We start from the raw sequence: 17,918 nt of genomic DNA on the forward strand, positions 1-17,918 counted from the left end.
TTCTGGAATGACCAAGCAAAGGGCAGAAAAGTGAGGACTCATTACAAATTCTAATAAAGATTCAGGATTTCTCATTTTATTGCATTCGTTGTCTAACAACAATAATACTCATTGGCAAGAAATTTATTTACACTAACAAATTAACTTTAAACCACAAGGCTTTGTTGTTTGTATTTCAACTTTGTAAGAAAACAAAGGGCCACCATGATGTTTTCTTTTGATGTCTCCCAATAACTAAATATTAAACAAAGTTATCTTGGGGAAAACTCAACAATCTAGAGAAGTTCATATCAACCAAGCACAAGAGAACAAGCTCAGACATGGCACTACTGTGTCCTTCATGCAGGTGGTCAGACACCAAGATGTACAAACAAAAAGTTCAGGATAACATGCATTTCGTATACATTTGACCTCTTTAAAAAAAGAACAGAAAAAGGAAAAAATCTGAAGCACAACTATCTCTTTAAGCATATAAAAAGAAACTATGTAAGAAGCCAATTTTTACAGTAAGCACAGTGCATTTTAGTCTTTTAGCTGCCTGGTCTTCTAGCAATATGTGTAACACTTGTCAGTGACCAGTGAGATACCGTTGCAACGTGACTGGGAAATATGAAATCAGTTGTTGAGTGAATGTGTATGGGAAAGTGTAGAGTCAGAAGATGTTCATTGTGCACTCTTCACTTCTTAATGGGCTGGTTACTCCTTATGCCTGGTGCCCTGAGATCCCCCTTTCCTTCAGACACTTCTGCACAGGGCCCAAATCCACTTCCCCTGGTGGCAGTGGCAAAGCTCCCACTGGAAACCCATCAGGAGCTCCAGGGTTACGTGGGTTGGATCTGATCTCATGAGCTGTGAGCCTTCCTCACCTCTCTGGAATAAGAAACCCACTAACTCAGCAGGTTTCACAAACCCTACAGCTTGTTCTTAACACAGTCCACACTTCCCAAAGAAACAGGCAGCCCAAGGCACTACCACCAAACCTTCCTGGAAGATGTGCGTTTTTTAAAATCATTACTTAATGCTAAAAGCAAAAAGTACCAGCCGGTACAGCTGATTAGTAACAGAAAGCTCATTTTGTATTGAGGGTTTGGAGGGTTCAATGTCATGACTAAGATACTACAGCTTTAAAAAATCAGTTTCAACAGGTACAGAAAAAAGTCCAGTAAAATCCACAGGGAGGTTAACAAAAGAGACTGTGCCATCTGCAGATGACCCACACTCCACTCTAGTGAGTGGGCAAGTCTCCTTGGATTTCACCTGTCATCCTGCTCAGAAACAAACTGCTGAAAGTGCTCAATAAAAATCAAAGTTGGGGTTAAAAACACACGAAGAAGTGTTTCCTTGCTAGAATACTGACACCCAACTACATGATGATCCTCTTCCATACTACTGTAGAACAGTACAAGTGTACACCAGTACATTCTGCACTATGTACAAGAGTGGCATTTCTTTCTCTTCTTTCTCTTGGAAGTGGAACACAATTCATTCTCAAAAATGACACTGCCCACCTCTTACCACCAGTCCATGAGCCAGGAGGTGAAGGTGTAGCAGCTCAAGAGGACAGGCGGCTTTGATAGAAGCAATAAAGTATGAGGAACCCTCATCTCAAGTGTCAAGCACCTCTGAATGTCAATGACATCTAAGGGCTGGCAGGTTTTAGAAGAAAGCTGCTCAGTAATTCTAGTAAAAGCTCAATTCTTGTGGTATCCCTGCAGCAGACTACAGCCATAGCGAAAGAGATGCCATTGCAAAAAAATTTTTGAGAAGCTGAGAAAATACAAAAGCATTTGTTTACACTGAAATACAGACATCTAATGCCATTCAGCTTTTTATTACTGGCTTCCGTTCCACTGTGTATTTTGAACCCATGACCTTGAACAGGCTCCACTCCCAGCAACCCCCAGCAGGACCTGCTGAGGGCAGTGGGTGAAATGCAGACAGTGGGCAACTCTCTGTGCATTGCAGTAAGAGGGTGCAGCTCCCTCCTCACGCCCTGGCCCTGGTCTCCTGGGGAAAACTGAAACCCAACAGGGAGTTTTAATGGGAAGCTGCAAGGGTGCAGCAACCCACCCGTGAAGAAATGGGAAGATGCAAGCTGGAGGTGATTAAAGTCAGTATGTTTGGCTGATTTGAACAGAACAAAGAGCCACTGCTCTCCTCACACTCTCAGTATAAGGACAAGTGTTTTTAGGACTAAAGTAGCCTGCAGTGTTGTATATTTCATTTTCTATTTTTGAGACTTTCACTTTTTCCTAATTCTCCGTTCTTCACCTTTTTAGAGGCCCTATATATTCACGACTTGCAATGCTACAGCAATGAGCAGAAATAGAGTTTACAGAACTGGCCCAACACCCTAGCCAGGGAGAAAATAACTTGGGCCAGCCTGCTGCAGTCACCCAGGTGTAACAATGACACAAGCACATGTCTTGAGGTGTAGAAATACCACACTGCCTGCACAGCAGTTCAGTGGTGGCCAGGCAAGTCAGCCTAATAAAAACAGCTTTACTTCCACAAATAAATACACAATATAGGTGACATTATGCCTGCAGGTCAGGTCAGTGAGAAAGGCTGTCTAGCCATTTACCAAATTTAGCAAATTTGTTTCTTCTTGGTACGTTAAGTCCCACATAAGTCTGACTTAGCATTGGTTTACAGAAAGTTTAAGTTAAGAATGATGAGACACCCACCTTTTGTTTCCTGTAAGTCATAATACAATACAAGAGGAAAAAGAAATTGCAACACAACTTTACAGGTCCTACAGAACAGCGAGAAAAGTTTCAAACTGTGCTTCATGTCTGTTATCCAGTGACATTTCTGCACTTCCCAAGATTGAGTTACTGTATTTCATAAAAGGAACCACATAAATCTTTTATCACAGAAAGAACAGCAAAACTCTTGTCATTGTTCCATTTCCTTAGTTGTCACATGTTGATCAAAATGCATTTTAATGGTTTTAATTTAAAGGTAAGCCACTAGGTTTTTTTTAGGTTAGATTTTTGTTGATGTTTTTAGTCTGAGAATAACAAAATAACATTATCACAAAGCAGTAAAAATCCCCTGAATACTTAAAGGACTTAAATTGAATTAGTAATTCTGCAGAATAAGTAACACGATTTACAAAAAGATTAACTAGGCACCATTCTAAGAAACAGGAATGAAAACTCAATATATAATGCCAAGCAGTCTGCTCTGGTTTCTAAATAAAAAAAGAACATAAAACAGTGACACCACCTGAGATTATTATATACAACCACTTAAACATTACTACAATGTAAACATAATTTAAAAAGAAAATAATCATCTAATGTATTTATCAACACTGCATTTCAAATATTAAATTTCCAGTTTCTTCCAGGTAACCTCTCTTACTCTAAGAATGCTAGTTTTATGAGGCTGTTAAACATTTGTAAATTTCTTCTCCTATGAATGAACACAGAAAGATTTACTGCAATGTGTAATTTGGGTTAGCAGGTGTATTTTGCTGCTGGTGGTTTATCTCAAGAAAAGTATCACAAGCCTTTAGAAATATCAGCAAGTGTATTTTATGGCAATTTAAATTTTAGATCTGAATAAAATATACATCAAAAACTTGTAGAAGTTAGATTTGGAAGGAAAAACAGAGCTAATGCTAAGGAGATCTGTTGTGTATTAATTTTGAATGAACTAGGCTCTCTCAGTTTACAGACCATTTTACATGTCAAAGAAATTACTAGGATCAAAAGAAATGTAACTCTTAACAGTACACCCTAAATGTTCCAAATCTGAGCTTCAGAGAACTTTGCACACACAAATCCGAATGCCATGAAGTACAGAGCAGAAGAGAAGCCAAGCCAAAGTAAACACGCTTTTTCTTCAGTGGAATTTTCAATTCTAGGCTGGCGCATTTTTAAGTTCAAGATTCTAACTCTGCATCACCATCTTAAACAACTTCTGGGTTTTCACAGCTAGATGAAGACTGCCACTTGCAGGCTGCATGAGTGGGAAGTGACGTTTCTCAAGCGTACACAGTCAGCTCTGACTGTAGAGCAGTCAGCTCATGCCTGCAGCTCCTCATTGTGGAGATCTGCCCATTGTCTGTCCAGTCTTTTGAAGCAATCCTGTATAGTTCAGTACTGCTGGTGAGGCAGTAACACCAAACCCTGCTTCTGTCACAGTCAGAACTACACAGCAGGCTTCATCCACGGCCTCACACACCTTGGAAATCACTGAAGTATGACCACTGCTAAGCCATCAAAACAATCTACAGCCAAAGCCCAAAAATTCAGGTTTTGGTTGGGTATTCTTTAAATACATCAATCAAAACAGTTAAAATGTGGGAGCTTTGGATTAAGTAACCATCATCTCCATGGCAGCATTGACCTTAACAGCAATGTACTGAATTTAATTTTAACCAGAATCACTCATCTTTCTCTTCTTAAAGTGCACTTCTGTAAAAACTGAAAATCTACAGCAGACTCAAGTTTGATAATTGTTTCCAATACCACCTTCATAAGAGCAGAGCACAAAGCTTATTCTCCCAATGCTTACTGACTGGAGAATGAATTTGAAGATGTGGTGTTTTGCCTGGGGAAAAACCAACTTGAAACAAAATAAACCCAGTTTCCTGTATGAAACACATGAAAAACAAAGCAGAGTGTGCTATAAGAAAGTTGCCTACGCACTGGGAGCACAATAAAAGTTATACAGATTTATATGCTGTGCTCTAGTTAGAAATTCATTCTTGCTCAGATATCTAAAGGATAAATGTTATCCTCAGATTTCTGTGTAAACCCACATAACCATTTAAGGCTTTGCCTCCTTCCTGCATTAACTATTGTACAGTTAACAGAAAGAGTTTAACCCCCTGTCCTTTACCCAGGGAGAACACTGACTCTTGTGTCTTTATCTCCAGTGTATAAGAAGTCACTGAACAGTTTTCACAGCAGTGTTGCTTAAAGGTACTGATGCAAGATGGAACTTATTCCAGCAGACTGAACTGAGTATCCAAACACCGTAAAGAAGATGAACTTCCAGTTAGAAAGTTAAGTCAAATCTTAGCAGACAGAGCACAACTCCTTTTACCCAGCTGAAGAAATGTTCCCCAACCATACTGACTGGCCATCCTTTGCAGAAGAGGTGAAACAGTGGACATGCTCCTCGGCATCATGCTGGTTACTGAAGTGACCAAACACACAGAGCTCAATAGAGAAGAGTAGTTTGGAAGGAAATACCACCACACAAAAAATGAAATCTGTTAGCTGTCAACAAGAACAGAACAAACGGAGGGGCTGGGATTATTTCACATGGCAACAGCTACGAGCGTGAACTGGATATGCAGGAAAGAAAACGACACAATATAAATTTCCCTAGTCATTCTATGTACAGCCCCCATCTCTCTTTACACAATCTTGGGTGATGAACACAAGAAAGCTGAAGGGGCATCAGAGTGGATATAAGTTTCTCTCTCCTTAACATGCCTCCACGTGCCAAACACAGCAGCACCTCTGCTTGTCACTGCTCATTAGTGCCCTCTGTTGCATCTGATGAACACTTGTCTGTTTTCTTTGATCTCCTCTGCAGCTGCTCTTGTTCCTTCTTTCGAAGCTTTTCCCTTTGCTTTTCCATTTTCTCTTGAACTTTGCGAGCCTTCTCCAAGGATGCTTTCATTTCCTTTAGCTTTCTTTTAATGATTGCTCTGTCCTGGGAAGATGTCATACCAAGAGCCTGAGGTGGGGAAACAAAATTTAAAAGAATTTCTTATGGTTTAATCTATCACGTTTTGTTTTCATATTCTATTTCAAATTCTCCTTAGAAGACTGTTACAACAAAGTGAATCTGTCAGAGACTCAGATACATCACTGATGTGCAAGTAATACACTTCATGTTTCTTACTTCTAGAATATTAAAGCGTGAAACCTCATTGCCACCACCAGTGTTGATTTCATTGCTCAAATTAGGCAAATAAATTGTTTTATTGAAATCATCGAAGTCCACACAGAACAAGAATTCCAAATTCTCACTGCTATGCCTCAGTCAAAAGTTCACCTGCGGTCTTCTAAGTCACACAGTTAGTGAAGTGCCACCAAAAAATTCAGAAGAGCAACACCACACTTGGACTTTCAGATCTACTGAGCTTCCTGCAACTCTGTCCTGTATTTTTGACTGAACTAGGCTCATATTGTTACTACAAGAATCAATGGATACTTTATACGTCAAAACCCTATTTAGTTCTAACATACTACAATTGGTATCAGCTTATGCCTCCCATATCCCATTAATCCATTATTCCCTTGCTGTTTCTGATATGTATCTATCCACTGTCTTCTCAGAATCATGCTTTCACAAATTAGAGCTGGGTGAGAAATACGGGCATGCAAATACTACTTTCACACACTGCTGTATGATCTGCACATGCAAATGCAGGTGTATAATGTACCTCATTATACACACCGAGAATTCTTACAAAGCAAATGCCTTGCATTTCTGAAGCTTCGGAATCCAAGTGCATATGGGAACTTCTTAAAGTGCTACCATGGCTTTATACTTTCTGTTTATTATTCTGGCCTATCATGACTCTGTGCACAAGGATTTGCTGCTTTCTGGGTGAATTCTTACTGCCTTTGAGATGATTTGAAGTGATGAAAAATACTTCAGTTAATCTTGAAACCAAACTAATTACCTTGAGCTTACTGCCATCCAGCTGAAGGAGATGCTCCCCATTAATGTTTTGGGCACTGAATTCAGAAACATACTGTTCAAGGTTCAGGCTCATCAACCAGTGGGAAACCTGCTGCACACTCCACTCGTGAACAGCACGACTCTGACACTGACTGTGCTTCGGAGACTGTCCTTCATCAAGGATCTGCGACAAAAATATTCCACAGTATTATTAAAGGGTAACACAGATGAATAACAACATTTTTCTGCACAAACTATCTTTGCACTACAGTAACAACAATCTCACACTGTTATATTACATCTCTATCTAACCAGACACCTAAGAATGAGTACAAGGTACCCAAAAAGTCTTTTATCTATAGAATCATAGAAGGAAAAGAACCTGGCATTCCTTTTAAGCCAAGCAGGGACTGAAATGGCCAGGTGGCACAATTCAAACCATGTATGCTCCCCCATCCCCTCACAAGATTTTTTCCTTCAAATTAGTAGGTTTCTAAAGGATGCAATGAATTGCGTATTCCACTTCCTGGGCTCATTCACAGATCTTTATTATTTGTTCAAACTATTAAAAAAAAATATTAGGGGAAAATTAAACCCTCAGAAAACCACTCTAGAGTTCAAAGTGATGATAGCAAACAGCCAGTGAGACTGATACTGTCTATGGAAGAAGACTTACAAGATGACACAGAGGAGTGGTACGGAACACACAGTGATCCTACAGACCTGGCCCTGCTCTCACCACTGCTGTGGCTGACAGCACAAACCCTACCAAAAAGGGCAAGTGTGGCATCAACTGCTGGAGCAGACCCATGTCCCTTCTCTGCCACTTTATTCCACCCACGGGTATGCCAGTGGGACCCGAAACAAAAGCTATTCTGTTCTGGCTGTAGTCAGCAAAGCAGCTGCTACAGGCTGCAGCAGCTGTCTGCCGTTAGAGCAGCTTTTTTTTAGCTTAGATGATGCTGGGAGCTCTCTCAGCTTCTGTCTGTCCAGTTGTCAGGGCTAGACACTATCTTTTTCTTCTCCTATTGCCAGCATAAGCTCAGCACAGCTGATGCCTGGTCTGGTAAATTTGCTTTGACACTGACCCTCCTCCTGCTTCCAGCATATCACAAAAAGTTCAGTTTGCTGTGGCCTTGAAAACTCAGCAACAAGGAGAAGGCAACTCAAGACAAGGAAAGAGGAGCCAGTGACATCTGTGTGTTCTGTGCCAACAAGGATGTTTGCCACACAACACCACAAGACAAGAAATGAGACTGCAAAAGAGACAGTACATTGCCACGCGACAGGCACGCAATTCACCACAACAGCACGCTAGTATCTCACCTCATCATCAATCATATCCAGGCTCTGAGTGAGGGAGCAACAAAGAAATGGGAAAGAAAAGCATTATAGAAACAAAATACCAAACATATAACAGCATGTGAAAGTTCAGGCAATGGCAGCACCAAGATCTGCAAACAGTTAGGGCTACTTAACGAGATTTAACAACAAGATTTCTTTAAAAGGGATTATTTCTAGATACAAAGAGGTTATGTTTAAAGCTCAGCACACATACGATTTGGCAGCTAAATTTGACACTACATCAATGGAAACCCCTTTGGAGTTCCTGATCTTGACACCCTAGAACAGGTGGGAACCTCTCTGATGGCTCCAATTTCCAAGAGCAAAAGCTCTTTAATTAGAGGAGAACCAACTCAAGAACTGGGTTCTCTCCCCACCCTTCCATTTTTCCATCTTCTAGAAATGCTGATGGGGCTCCTGGGGAAGCCAGAGCAGAGGAGTGCTTGCAGCAATGTGCTGTGGAAGGCTGAGGAGCAGCACCAGCCTCCTCCCTGCCCGGGGTGGCTGGGGAGGTTTCCAGGGCAGCTCTTGCTTGCCTCATCTGGAGGCAGCAATCTGGAACACAGCAGAGGATGGAGAAAACACAATCATTTTTATGGACCTGCTCAGGCCTGGTATTTTACAAAGTAATAGCTGAACACACAGAATGAAAGGATTTTCAAGCTTTTAATTCAATACCACTAGGAACAGGACATTGCCACAATCAAATACATAATATAAGGGGTTTAAACATGGTAAGATAATGAAATGCATTAGAATGACAGTACTAACACTAAATAAAGTGCAAGTGATGATTTTGCTATTTTCAGTAATTCACAGCATATGCAGACCTCTGTGCTGTTTCCTTCTGTTATAAACTTTTGCCCTTAATTACCTGAAGTAAAAGCAACCTCAAAAGAATGGCTGGGTTTGTAGGCTTGCAGTTTGGCAAACAGAGCTGCACAGAAAAGCTCTCATTCTTTAAATCCAAGTAAACCATGCAGGTAGTAATAAAAAAAAAACCTACCTATGTTTAAAACAACAACAAAAAGGTATAGAAGGTATAGATACTTTGAGTTCCCCCTCTCTAGTAAAAACAATTTGGCACAAATCTCACATGATAAACGTGAAGTTCTTATGGAGTGTTTGTAAAAGAACAAATACACAGGTTTCCTGACTCCACAAGATGTGCTGTCAGCTACTGTCAAATCGTACAACCTCACCTACAACTGAGTTACAAAACTAGTATCTTAAGAAGAGTATTTTCAATACATTATATTCACCTCAAATATGTCACCAATTAACAGGGTTAGGAATACCTTTTTACTTTATCATTGTATGAAAAAGCTCTGGTTTGGAGTCATTGACTTCAAATCCACTGTGCAAAGGAAGCACAAAGAATGCAGAGTGGATTAAGACATAGACATTATAACCAGTACACATACATTCAGGTACAGTAACACACAATTACTGCACGTACAGGTCATTCTTCCATGGTAGAAACTGGGGTAGGCGAAGGTGCCTTACATCTCAACTACATTTACCAAACTTTACTGTTATGTTTGGTATATCAAAACTGTCTTAGGCCTAGTTTAGTATGTTTATATCTATATTATAGATGTATAGTGTGTATATCTATATTATGTCCATATGTATGTATTTAGAAAAAATGTATTGGCAAGTGTGAGGATATAGCATCTCTTAGGACACCAACTGCATTCCACTTCCCTATGACAGTGCCACGGGGCATTATTTTAAGTCATTATTATATGAACAAGAAAAAACTGAATTTAGAAACCAAAATTAATTTCCTTCTCCAATCTTTCTGCCTAAAACAATTCCTTTATTATTTGAGTAATCAAGCGAGATTCCACAGGAAAAAGAAAATAACTGTTTCCCAAATTAAACAATTCATCCGCATACCTCATCTGATGACAGCGCTAAGGAGTGCGAGAAGCCTGGTGTTTTAGGTTCTGCTCCTAAACCACTCAAATCAGCTGAACTTGTGCTGCTGGGACTGAAATCATCATTGAATGTGAAATTCTGTGGAGAAAAAGAGGAGTAAGAATGGACAAATTATTGTTTAGGTGTGTCTAAAAGGGAAATTTGCTTTCTGTCTTCCATGTTGGCATAGCTCAGGAGTGATTTCAATCATTTATCAAATCACAACACACATGAGGAAGTCTAACGTTTTATAGTGTTACTATTTGTAGAATGCACAGTATTTTTACCACTCTTTATTTCATGAGACACCTTTGCCAGATTAATGCCTCAATAAATAACAAAGGTGTCTAAAAGCAATTTCCAGATTCTTAAGATGCTGGCTCTTATCCTGGAGCTAAATTACTGCTTCTGCAGGTTAATCATTAGCATTTACTGTCCTCCAAATACTTAGGAGAAGTGTAGCACAGGCAGTAGCACAAAGAATAGGACAGAGAATTAACAGAGAGAAGTGAAAACTCCTATTGAAAGAGCAAGGAGAATATCCTGTGAATCCACTTCTGAGTCCCAAATAATCTCCTTGAAAAGTGAAAGGATCCTCCCTCTTTGCCTATGCCTTTAGAAAAAAACCTGAAACTGAAAGTAAGAAGTATCTCTGGAAACTGAATATTATTTACTGAACTAATAACCATAAAACAAACCCTGTTTTTTCTTAACAATGCAATCAGATACATCACATCTTACAGCAAATAATAGCAAAAGCAAGCACATATTTTTCAGGAATACAACAAAATTACCATTAGAATAAGACAAAAATTTACAAGTATTTCACACTAGAGGGAGAACAATGAAAAAACCAAAATATATAAAAGATTAAGGACACGATGATATTCAATTTAACTTGAATACACACTTGACAATACAGAGACCTCTACTCCCTAACATCTAAATGAGTATTAAATCCTATTCATCTTTGACCTTCACTTTAGAAAGTGAAACAATAAAAACAGCACTACAAAAGTTATCCTTCTATCTGCCCCCCTCAAATACTTGACCTGTCTTTCCTGAAAACATGAAGACTTCCAAAAATATCAAGTGTTGTTCCTCTTAGTTTTGCTAGAAATCCAACTAAATATTGGTATCATGCTGTGCTTTGAAAGCCTGAATAGCACTACAGAAACTCTTAATTTAAGAGCCTGCAAACTTTTCAGAGAACGTAAGAATATTTTTGTAATCATTTTTCTCTCACCTACGTTTAGAATTCCTGTCCTGTTTTTCCCAGCTCTTTATAGAGGAAAAGAAAATCTGAGCAGCTTCCTTAGCTGCTTCCTTAGCCCACACAGCGTTCTTAGGCCAGGAGTTCAACAGCTCTACCTCCTGTTGTGTGAAGAACATATTTTTCTTTTTTAGGTACTCTGATTTTTCTTTCACCTCTGTTTTGTGCAAGATTCACCTTTACAACGGCTTTTCAAATTTCACTTTCTACAGCAAAACCACAAGATAGCTGAGGCCTGGTAATAATTAGGATAGCCCCCACAACCTCAACCTAATACTATCTAAAAGAGTGTGCTTTTTTCCCCATTTGGAAAATATTTTTAAACAATGTTTGTTTAAATACAAAAATAGGATTTATGGGTCTAAATTTTTTTTTTTTCCCCCTAAAAGAGAAGAGGTAAGCAAATAATTTCTGTTCAGAGATTTCATTGGTGGGGTCTTCTCTATCAATCTGATTTGGACTGCTGTAAGCCTTGTGTTGCTCTCCCTTCCAGGTAACACAAGAACAGATATGACCTTGCACAGCCTAGTGCACAGCAGAAGTAATGTATTACTTTTGGCATCAAAAAAGTAAGAAATGCCTGCGGAAACTGCTATTATGAACATGCATTTGGCGGTAGAAGACAGAGAAATGAGATTTCTGATTCATATTCCTATAAAAAGTTGAGAACCGTATCTGCTTCTTTATACCAGACCAATATAAAAAATCAACTGCCATAAGAAGTTACAGCCAAAGAAATATTTTCCAGAAGCGAAAACAAACATGAAAAAGCAAAGTATATTACTATAAATAAAGGTTATGTAAGGAATTATCATGCTGAAACATTCATGCACATAGAAAGGAATCACACAGATGTATTAAATTGCAATAGTTCATATTTACAGTTCAAGCATCTTCATACAGAGAATTAAATCCAACATCCAGCATGCATGACAAACAGATTTCATTACTGGGGGAAAAAAGGCAGATGACTGACAGCATACAGCATTTCTTCACTTGCAAACACCTCATTTGAACATGGGTATTCCCACTACCAGTCCTGAAGAATGGAGAAAAGATCTATAACTGAATACACAAATCTAGCATTTGTTCAGTGGATCCAAATGCTAATTTCCACTGGCACCACTTGCTTTTGTTACGCTACAGCACACCACAGTTAGTTTACTGGAATAATGTACATTAAGACAGAGTAAAAAAGGTAGAACAGGGAATGGTACAATGACAGAGATGTTCTGTTTGGATGGGCTGTTATCGTACAATGAACACCATGCACTGTTTATTGTAGTAGTCACATATTGGCCTGTTCTTTTTTCCAGAATCACAAAGCCAATTATGCTACTCAACACAGTGGGAATAAGGTAGTTTTTATTTTCTACCTTTGACCCTTTTTTAGCAGGGCTTAAATTTTCAGAGGAAGGTTCAGTTGAGCTGGTAGGCGACGGCAGGTTGCTGGAAGAATTGGATCCCTTGCCGCTCTCTCCATACCATGTGAATGGTACACAGTGTGGGAGAGAGGAGGATCGCTCTGCTAAAGATTTAGTGTTTGCTGATTTCTGCAGCATCTCTCTGACAGTCCTGTTTAAGAGAAAGGAGCAGGAATATGCATTAGATTATAAAAGATGGGGAAACAAAATGCCACAGAGGCAGTTAATTGTAAAGAGTGACATTCCATGTAGCTGTGACTAAAGAACTGAGTGGCATGAAGCTGGTTGGGGTATGCCTGAAATCTCTCTTTCAGCAAAAGAAAAAAGTGTGTTCCTTTGATTCTTTTTCTAACTCAGGCTTTCTCTAAGACAACATACATCCAGCAAATGGAGACAGATGCCAGCTGAAAATGCCTATACTCCCACCATTTGGATGAGACCCAGCTCCTGTCAAGAAGCCACACACTGTGTTTGTGCAGTTCTGAGCCCCAGTGGTATCTCAGCATGATTAAATCATTAGATTCAGCACTGACCCAAGTCGGCCCTGGTTCCCAGAGAAGATCTGGCTTGGATTTTGAGCACAGGCAGAATGAAGCAGTGTCCATCAGATGCATCTGTATCCATCTATGGAGCTGCTCCTTTGTTACAACAGCTAAATACACCAGGTACTATTATCTTGCTTTTAAATAAATCAAGTATTAAAAATATTGATATAGAAAAATGAAAGAAACACCTACGGCACTTTATCAGATTCTCTCTTTGTAATAACAAAGATTGCAGTAATCAAGGCAAAGGTAACACTTATAAACAAAAATGCTGAAATCTTATTTCCTAAATATATCATTAGTACAGTATGTAAATTAAAAATAATTATGCAAAATGTCAGCCTCCAAGAATTTATGTGTATGTCATAGAATCATATTATTTACATCAACATATATATTAATGTTTCAGAGCATTAAAATCCCACTGCTCTTAGTAGCCATGTGTAAATGAGGTAAATCTCTCTCAACATCTACCTTCTGGACAGCTTCTAAATCATTATTAACACAATCACAAGACCACATAGTTTGTGAAGCCTCTTTTCCATATGGATGAAAGTGAGGCTGTCAAAGGACCCCCACCTATGGAAGCAGAAGGACAATCCTACTCCACTTAGCAACTAAAAGAAAGGTGGATATATCTGACCCAGTCCTTTACTTCCCTCTCATCCTCTAACCTTGCTTGAATGTAGAAAGTATACACAAATGCTGTTGCCCAAATCACCTAACCTCAGGCAGGTAAATATATGCTCCTTATTTAAATGGGGTATTTTTTCATATCTGGAGCATTAGTGGTAGTTTCAGGAAATAATTTGGGATTTTATTTACACATCCCAAGTCCTACTTTCTAGTATTGGCAAAATAATGCATGCAACACTCATCTGACAACATGATTAATTCTAAATCAATCAGTTGCTCTAATGGACATAATTGTAATAATAATTGTAATAATAATGCTGTCTTTTCATCATCTTCCTTCTTTCAAAGAGCTTATACAGCTTTGGACTTGTAGAGAGAACATCCTCACATTTCTTCTGAGGCAAATTCTTTGGAGTTAGTGACAAAAGAAGTGGCAATGACTGTTTAAAAACAGTTATGATGAAACAGTTACACTCCAGTTAACAGAGGTCAAGTAAGAATGAAAAATGCTCATAAATTTCAACCTTGAAAGCAGTAATAAACTCTACTTTCAGCAACTGTAATTGGAATATTGAACTGTACTAAAGAAATATTAAGAGACAACACAAAGAACTGATTTATCACATGGACTAAAAAGCAACTGATCTCTACACTGAGATCTGCTCTCTCTAAGGAAGACACCTGGGAGATCTCACAAACATCTGTAACATCTTGTGTTGGCATAAGGGTCATTCAAACAAGCATACATTCATTTTCCCCAACCTATGGCTTGCTATCTAAATACTGCATGATGTCTAACACCCTGCAAAGGGCACTAGCTGCCTCACAGCCACATAAAGTGCAGAGATTTGGCTTTAAGAAACCTCTCCCTGTCACTAGGGAAACCCAGCAGTGAGTATCACTGATTCCGTGTCAGCTGCGAGCAGACGCACTGGGACAGGTTTTCTGACACCAGCAGAGAGGTGATGACTGCTGCCTAAAATCACTGAAGATCCTGCCAGGTATTTGTAGAATACAAATGTACAAATGTATGCTGAGACAGAACACTGCACTTCAGCACAGTGTGCCTGAGGGAGTAAAGAAGGTTTCTTCTCTTTTCTGACTTAATGGAGCTACACAATGTACTTGTAACTGAGTCTCCATATACCAGACTGCCAGTAGAACTGCACAAATGGCTACATACTGATTTTCCAACTCAATGTTTTTTTGAATAGCATTTAAACTTTGCTTTCTTCCAAGAGCTCTTTTATTGTGTAGGTTTTTTGCACTGTTTTATATGCAGAGTTTTTGAGTTGCTATGTCCTTTCTAGACTTTTAGAACATACATGTAAGGAGAGGCCTTCAATAAAAATCTACTCTAGCTTGCAGAGATGATTGCCTCCTGTCATTGTGAACATTCATTTATTTATTTATACAGCTCTACTGCTGGTGATGTTGTCACTATTCCTTGCCTGAAAGTTGTTGACATGACATGCAGTCAGCATTTTTCCTATTTTTCAACTTAAGATGTTTATCTTCAGAAAAAAACAAACCCTTCTGAAAGTGTTCCTCACGTGGGTGCTGCAAAGCTGCAGTGAACAGCTGCTGCTCAACCTCACTCTGGGAGCTTAAAAAAAAATAAATGTGGAATTGTGTCAAGGTTTCTGGTTCATGGATATTATTAACTGACTGGGTGCACCTCATAGGGCTGCTCTGAAAATCTGTTTCTGCAAATCCCATTAGTGGATGCAACAGCAGCAGTGATTGAGTTGGACTTGATGATCCTCGTGAGTCACTGCCAGCTTGAGATTGCCAGTTATGATGATTCTATGACATTATAAACCTCCAAGTCTCTTTAGATTATACGTTAGTCTTTTGCAAGCTCAGGTTATCTCAAAGATTAACACTTATTTATGAAGTCAGTGGGACTGTTAATATTCCATCTGCTAGGAGGATTAGGTTTTTCCAATGTTTCTAGCACACAGTTTCTCACATCCTCAATCTCTCACTCATACCTACTGCCATAGGTCACCCTAATAGCTTCTTTCTCTTTCCGCTTCTTGCCCTTGCTTGAACTCCTTCTCAAGGGAGCCCTATAAGAATATTAGAAAACATCAGGACACGTTTTTTTATATTTTACTTTCAATCCTTTTAATGAAGAAGAGAAAGTACTTTAAATAACAAAATGCTTACCCAAGATCTGCAAGTTTTCGCTTTAGTTTTTCTGTATGCCCTATAGTAGGGCTAGTTGTTCTTGCTGCCTGAGCACTTGTGGCACCATCTAGGATACATTTGTACATGGAAGAATGTACATTATTAACTTTAATTGCTACTTTCCATCCCGAACATTTTTTGTATCTTTTCATAAGTAGATACCCATACATGTACATTTGTGGGAGTACAAAATTTAATTAGGGGAATTCTCATTTTTAGGAAGATGGTGTGAAGAGGACTAGAAATAAAAACTTTCAGAATTTGAAAATACATAAAAATCTTATTTTAACTAAAGAAAATCAAAAGTTAATACTGATTGAGTTTTAATGAATATGTAATAAATTGAAAAATACAATTTATAGGAGAACATTGTAATGAATCCATTTTTAAACTCAGCAGCAGTTTTCTTAAGTTTATTTTTTACAGAATTAATTTATTATGTATGATTTACTTCCAAAATTACTTCTAAAATTCTTTTTTCAATTTTGGAGCCAAGGGTACTTTTTATGATGGACATGATATGAAAGAGTTAATCAGTTTAGCCTGAACATCTTTGTTAAACTGAACATGTTACCTAAAATCTAACCATTCTGAATTTAAAAACAATCAACCCCCCACCAAAACCTAAAAGTAGCTTAGTTAATAAATTTGCCCTGAGGCATCTATTAATTTTTGATCTCTTCTACAAATGCTATTAAGCCCTAAGGAGAAAACAGGCTGCAGTACCTATAAAACCAAAACAATGAATCTGAGTCTGGCAAACATCCTGTGAAATCTATATGGAAGCTAAAAGAAAACACACACAGTAGTTTAAAAATTCAGACACAGTGACTCTTAACCATAGTGTTCCCAAATACCCTAGAGGAAGCAAATGAAGGTCAGTCATTCATGTCACTTGTGGTTTGGTGGCTTTTGCAACGTGACCTCAGACATACACAGCTTGTAACTGGAAGCACTGCTGGGTTTATGGATTTCACCTACTGTTGCTGACTTAAACTCAACCCTCAAAATTAACTCAAAGTACCTCAGCAATATCACAGGACAGTCAACTGTGTATAGAATTTTGTGCGTTGCTTTGTAGATAATATCTGCCCAAGTTTTCATTTGAGCAAAAAATTTAATGTGCAATGTTTCTTAAATCCTTTGAAAAGTGGGAAAATAAACCTTTTGCAATACTCACACTAAAAGCCATACTATTTCCACCAACACAAGTCCTTAGGTTAAAAAAAAAAATTTTGGGAACAACTAACGAGCAATCTCATTCCAAAAAAGCAAACAAAATAAAGTAATAAGAAGAATGAAAAAAGTATGATGAAGTCTCTGATTAAGAAATCCATTTCCCATGGAGGTAGAAGAGAACTTTAGGCAATGCACTCTGCATCAACCCTACACTGTGCATACTTCTTTCCTGTTTCCTCTTACCGCTCCTCTTTCGTTTTTAATGCACACTTCTCATTTAACACTGCCAAAATTGTAATAAAAAATAAAACTTGCAACATTTATTTTCACACTACTATTCACAGGCAAGTGGGGCTTCAGGGCAAGGGACAGTGGGTTTTTTGAGAAACTTCGTAATGAAAGTCAAGATACTATAAAGTAGAGTGGTTTTGTGTTGGGCAAATAATTAAAGCATTTAGTAGATGGAAATTTTGCTGCTGTAGTAGAAAAGAATAGCCTGGAAAGCTCAGGTGGAATGCACAGCAGCTACCTGGAATGGCAAATATTCTGTTCAAGCTCTTATATCCCTATGATCCCCCTCCCACACATCTGGGGCCAGCCAGGGCCCTTTAAATAATGACGACTTGCTGAGGAAAATATTTGTGTTTGCTTTGGGACAGAGTGGAAAATGGACAAGCTAGTTCCCAAAACCAGCTTGAGTGGCAGAGTGGATCTGAATCTACTTCCTTGCATGCAGGAATGCTT

At 38.6% G+C, this 17,918-nt stretch overlaps 1 protein-coding gene across 5 annotated transcripts in view; it reads right to left on the reverse strand.

Moving 5' to 3' along the window:
• Positions 1-54: 54 nt before the first annotated feature.
• Positions 55-17,918, reverse strand: part of PPP1R9A (protein phosphatase 1 regulatory subunit 9A) — a 134,061-nt gene continuing 116,197 nt past the window's right edge. For 2 of the 5 annotated variants that reach the window (XM_088063883.1, XM_088063880.1), the window contains exons 14-20: positions 15,975-16,062; positions 15,797-15,874; positions 12,574-12,772; positions 9,904-10,023; positions 7,984-8,007; positions 6,659-6,841; positions 55-5,703 (exon numbers count right to left, since the gene is read on the reverse strand). In XM_088063883.1, coding sequence (XP_087920009.1) covers positions 5,491-5,703; positions 6,659-6,841; positions 7,984-8,007; positions 9,904-10,023; positions 12,574-12,772; positions 15,797-15,874; positions 15,975-16,062 — 905 coding nt within the window. In that variant the 3' untranslated portion in view covers positions 55-5,490. The remainder of the gene's footprint in view (positions 5,704-6,658; positions 6,842-7,983; positions 8,008-9,903; positions 10,024-12,573; positions 12,773-15,796; positions 15,875-15,974; positions 16,063-17,918) is intronic. The other 3 variants (XM_014248568.2, XM_088063890.1, XM_005518810.3) reach the window with 3 other exon arrangements.

The sequence above is a fragment of the Pseudopodoces humilis genome, chromosome 1 (assembly GCF_049639895.1).
Source record: "Pseudopodoces humilis isolate 2021_Gansu_Grassland_sample_001 chromosome 1, ASM4963989v1, whole genome shotgun sequence".
NCBI lineage: Eukaryota > Metazoa > Chordata > Aves > Passeriformes > Paridae > Pseudopodoces > Pseudopodoces humilis.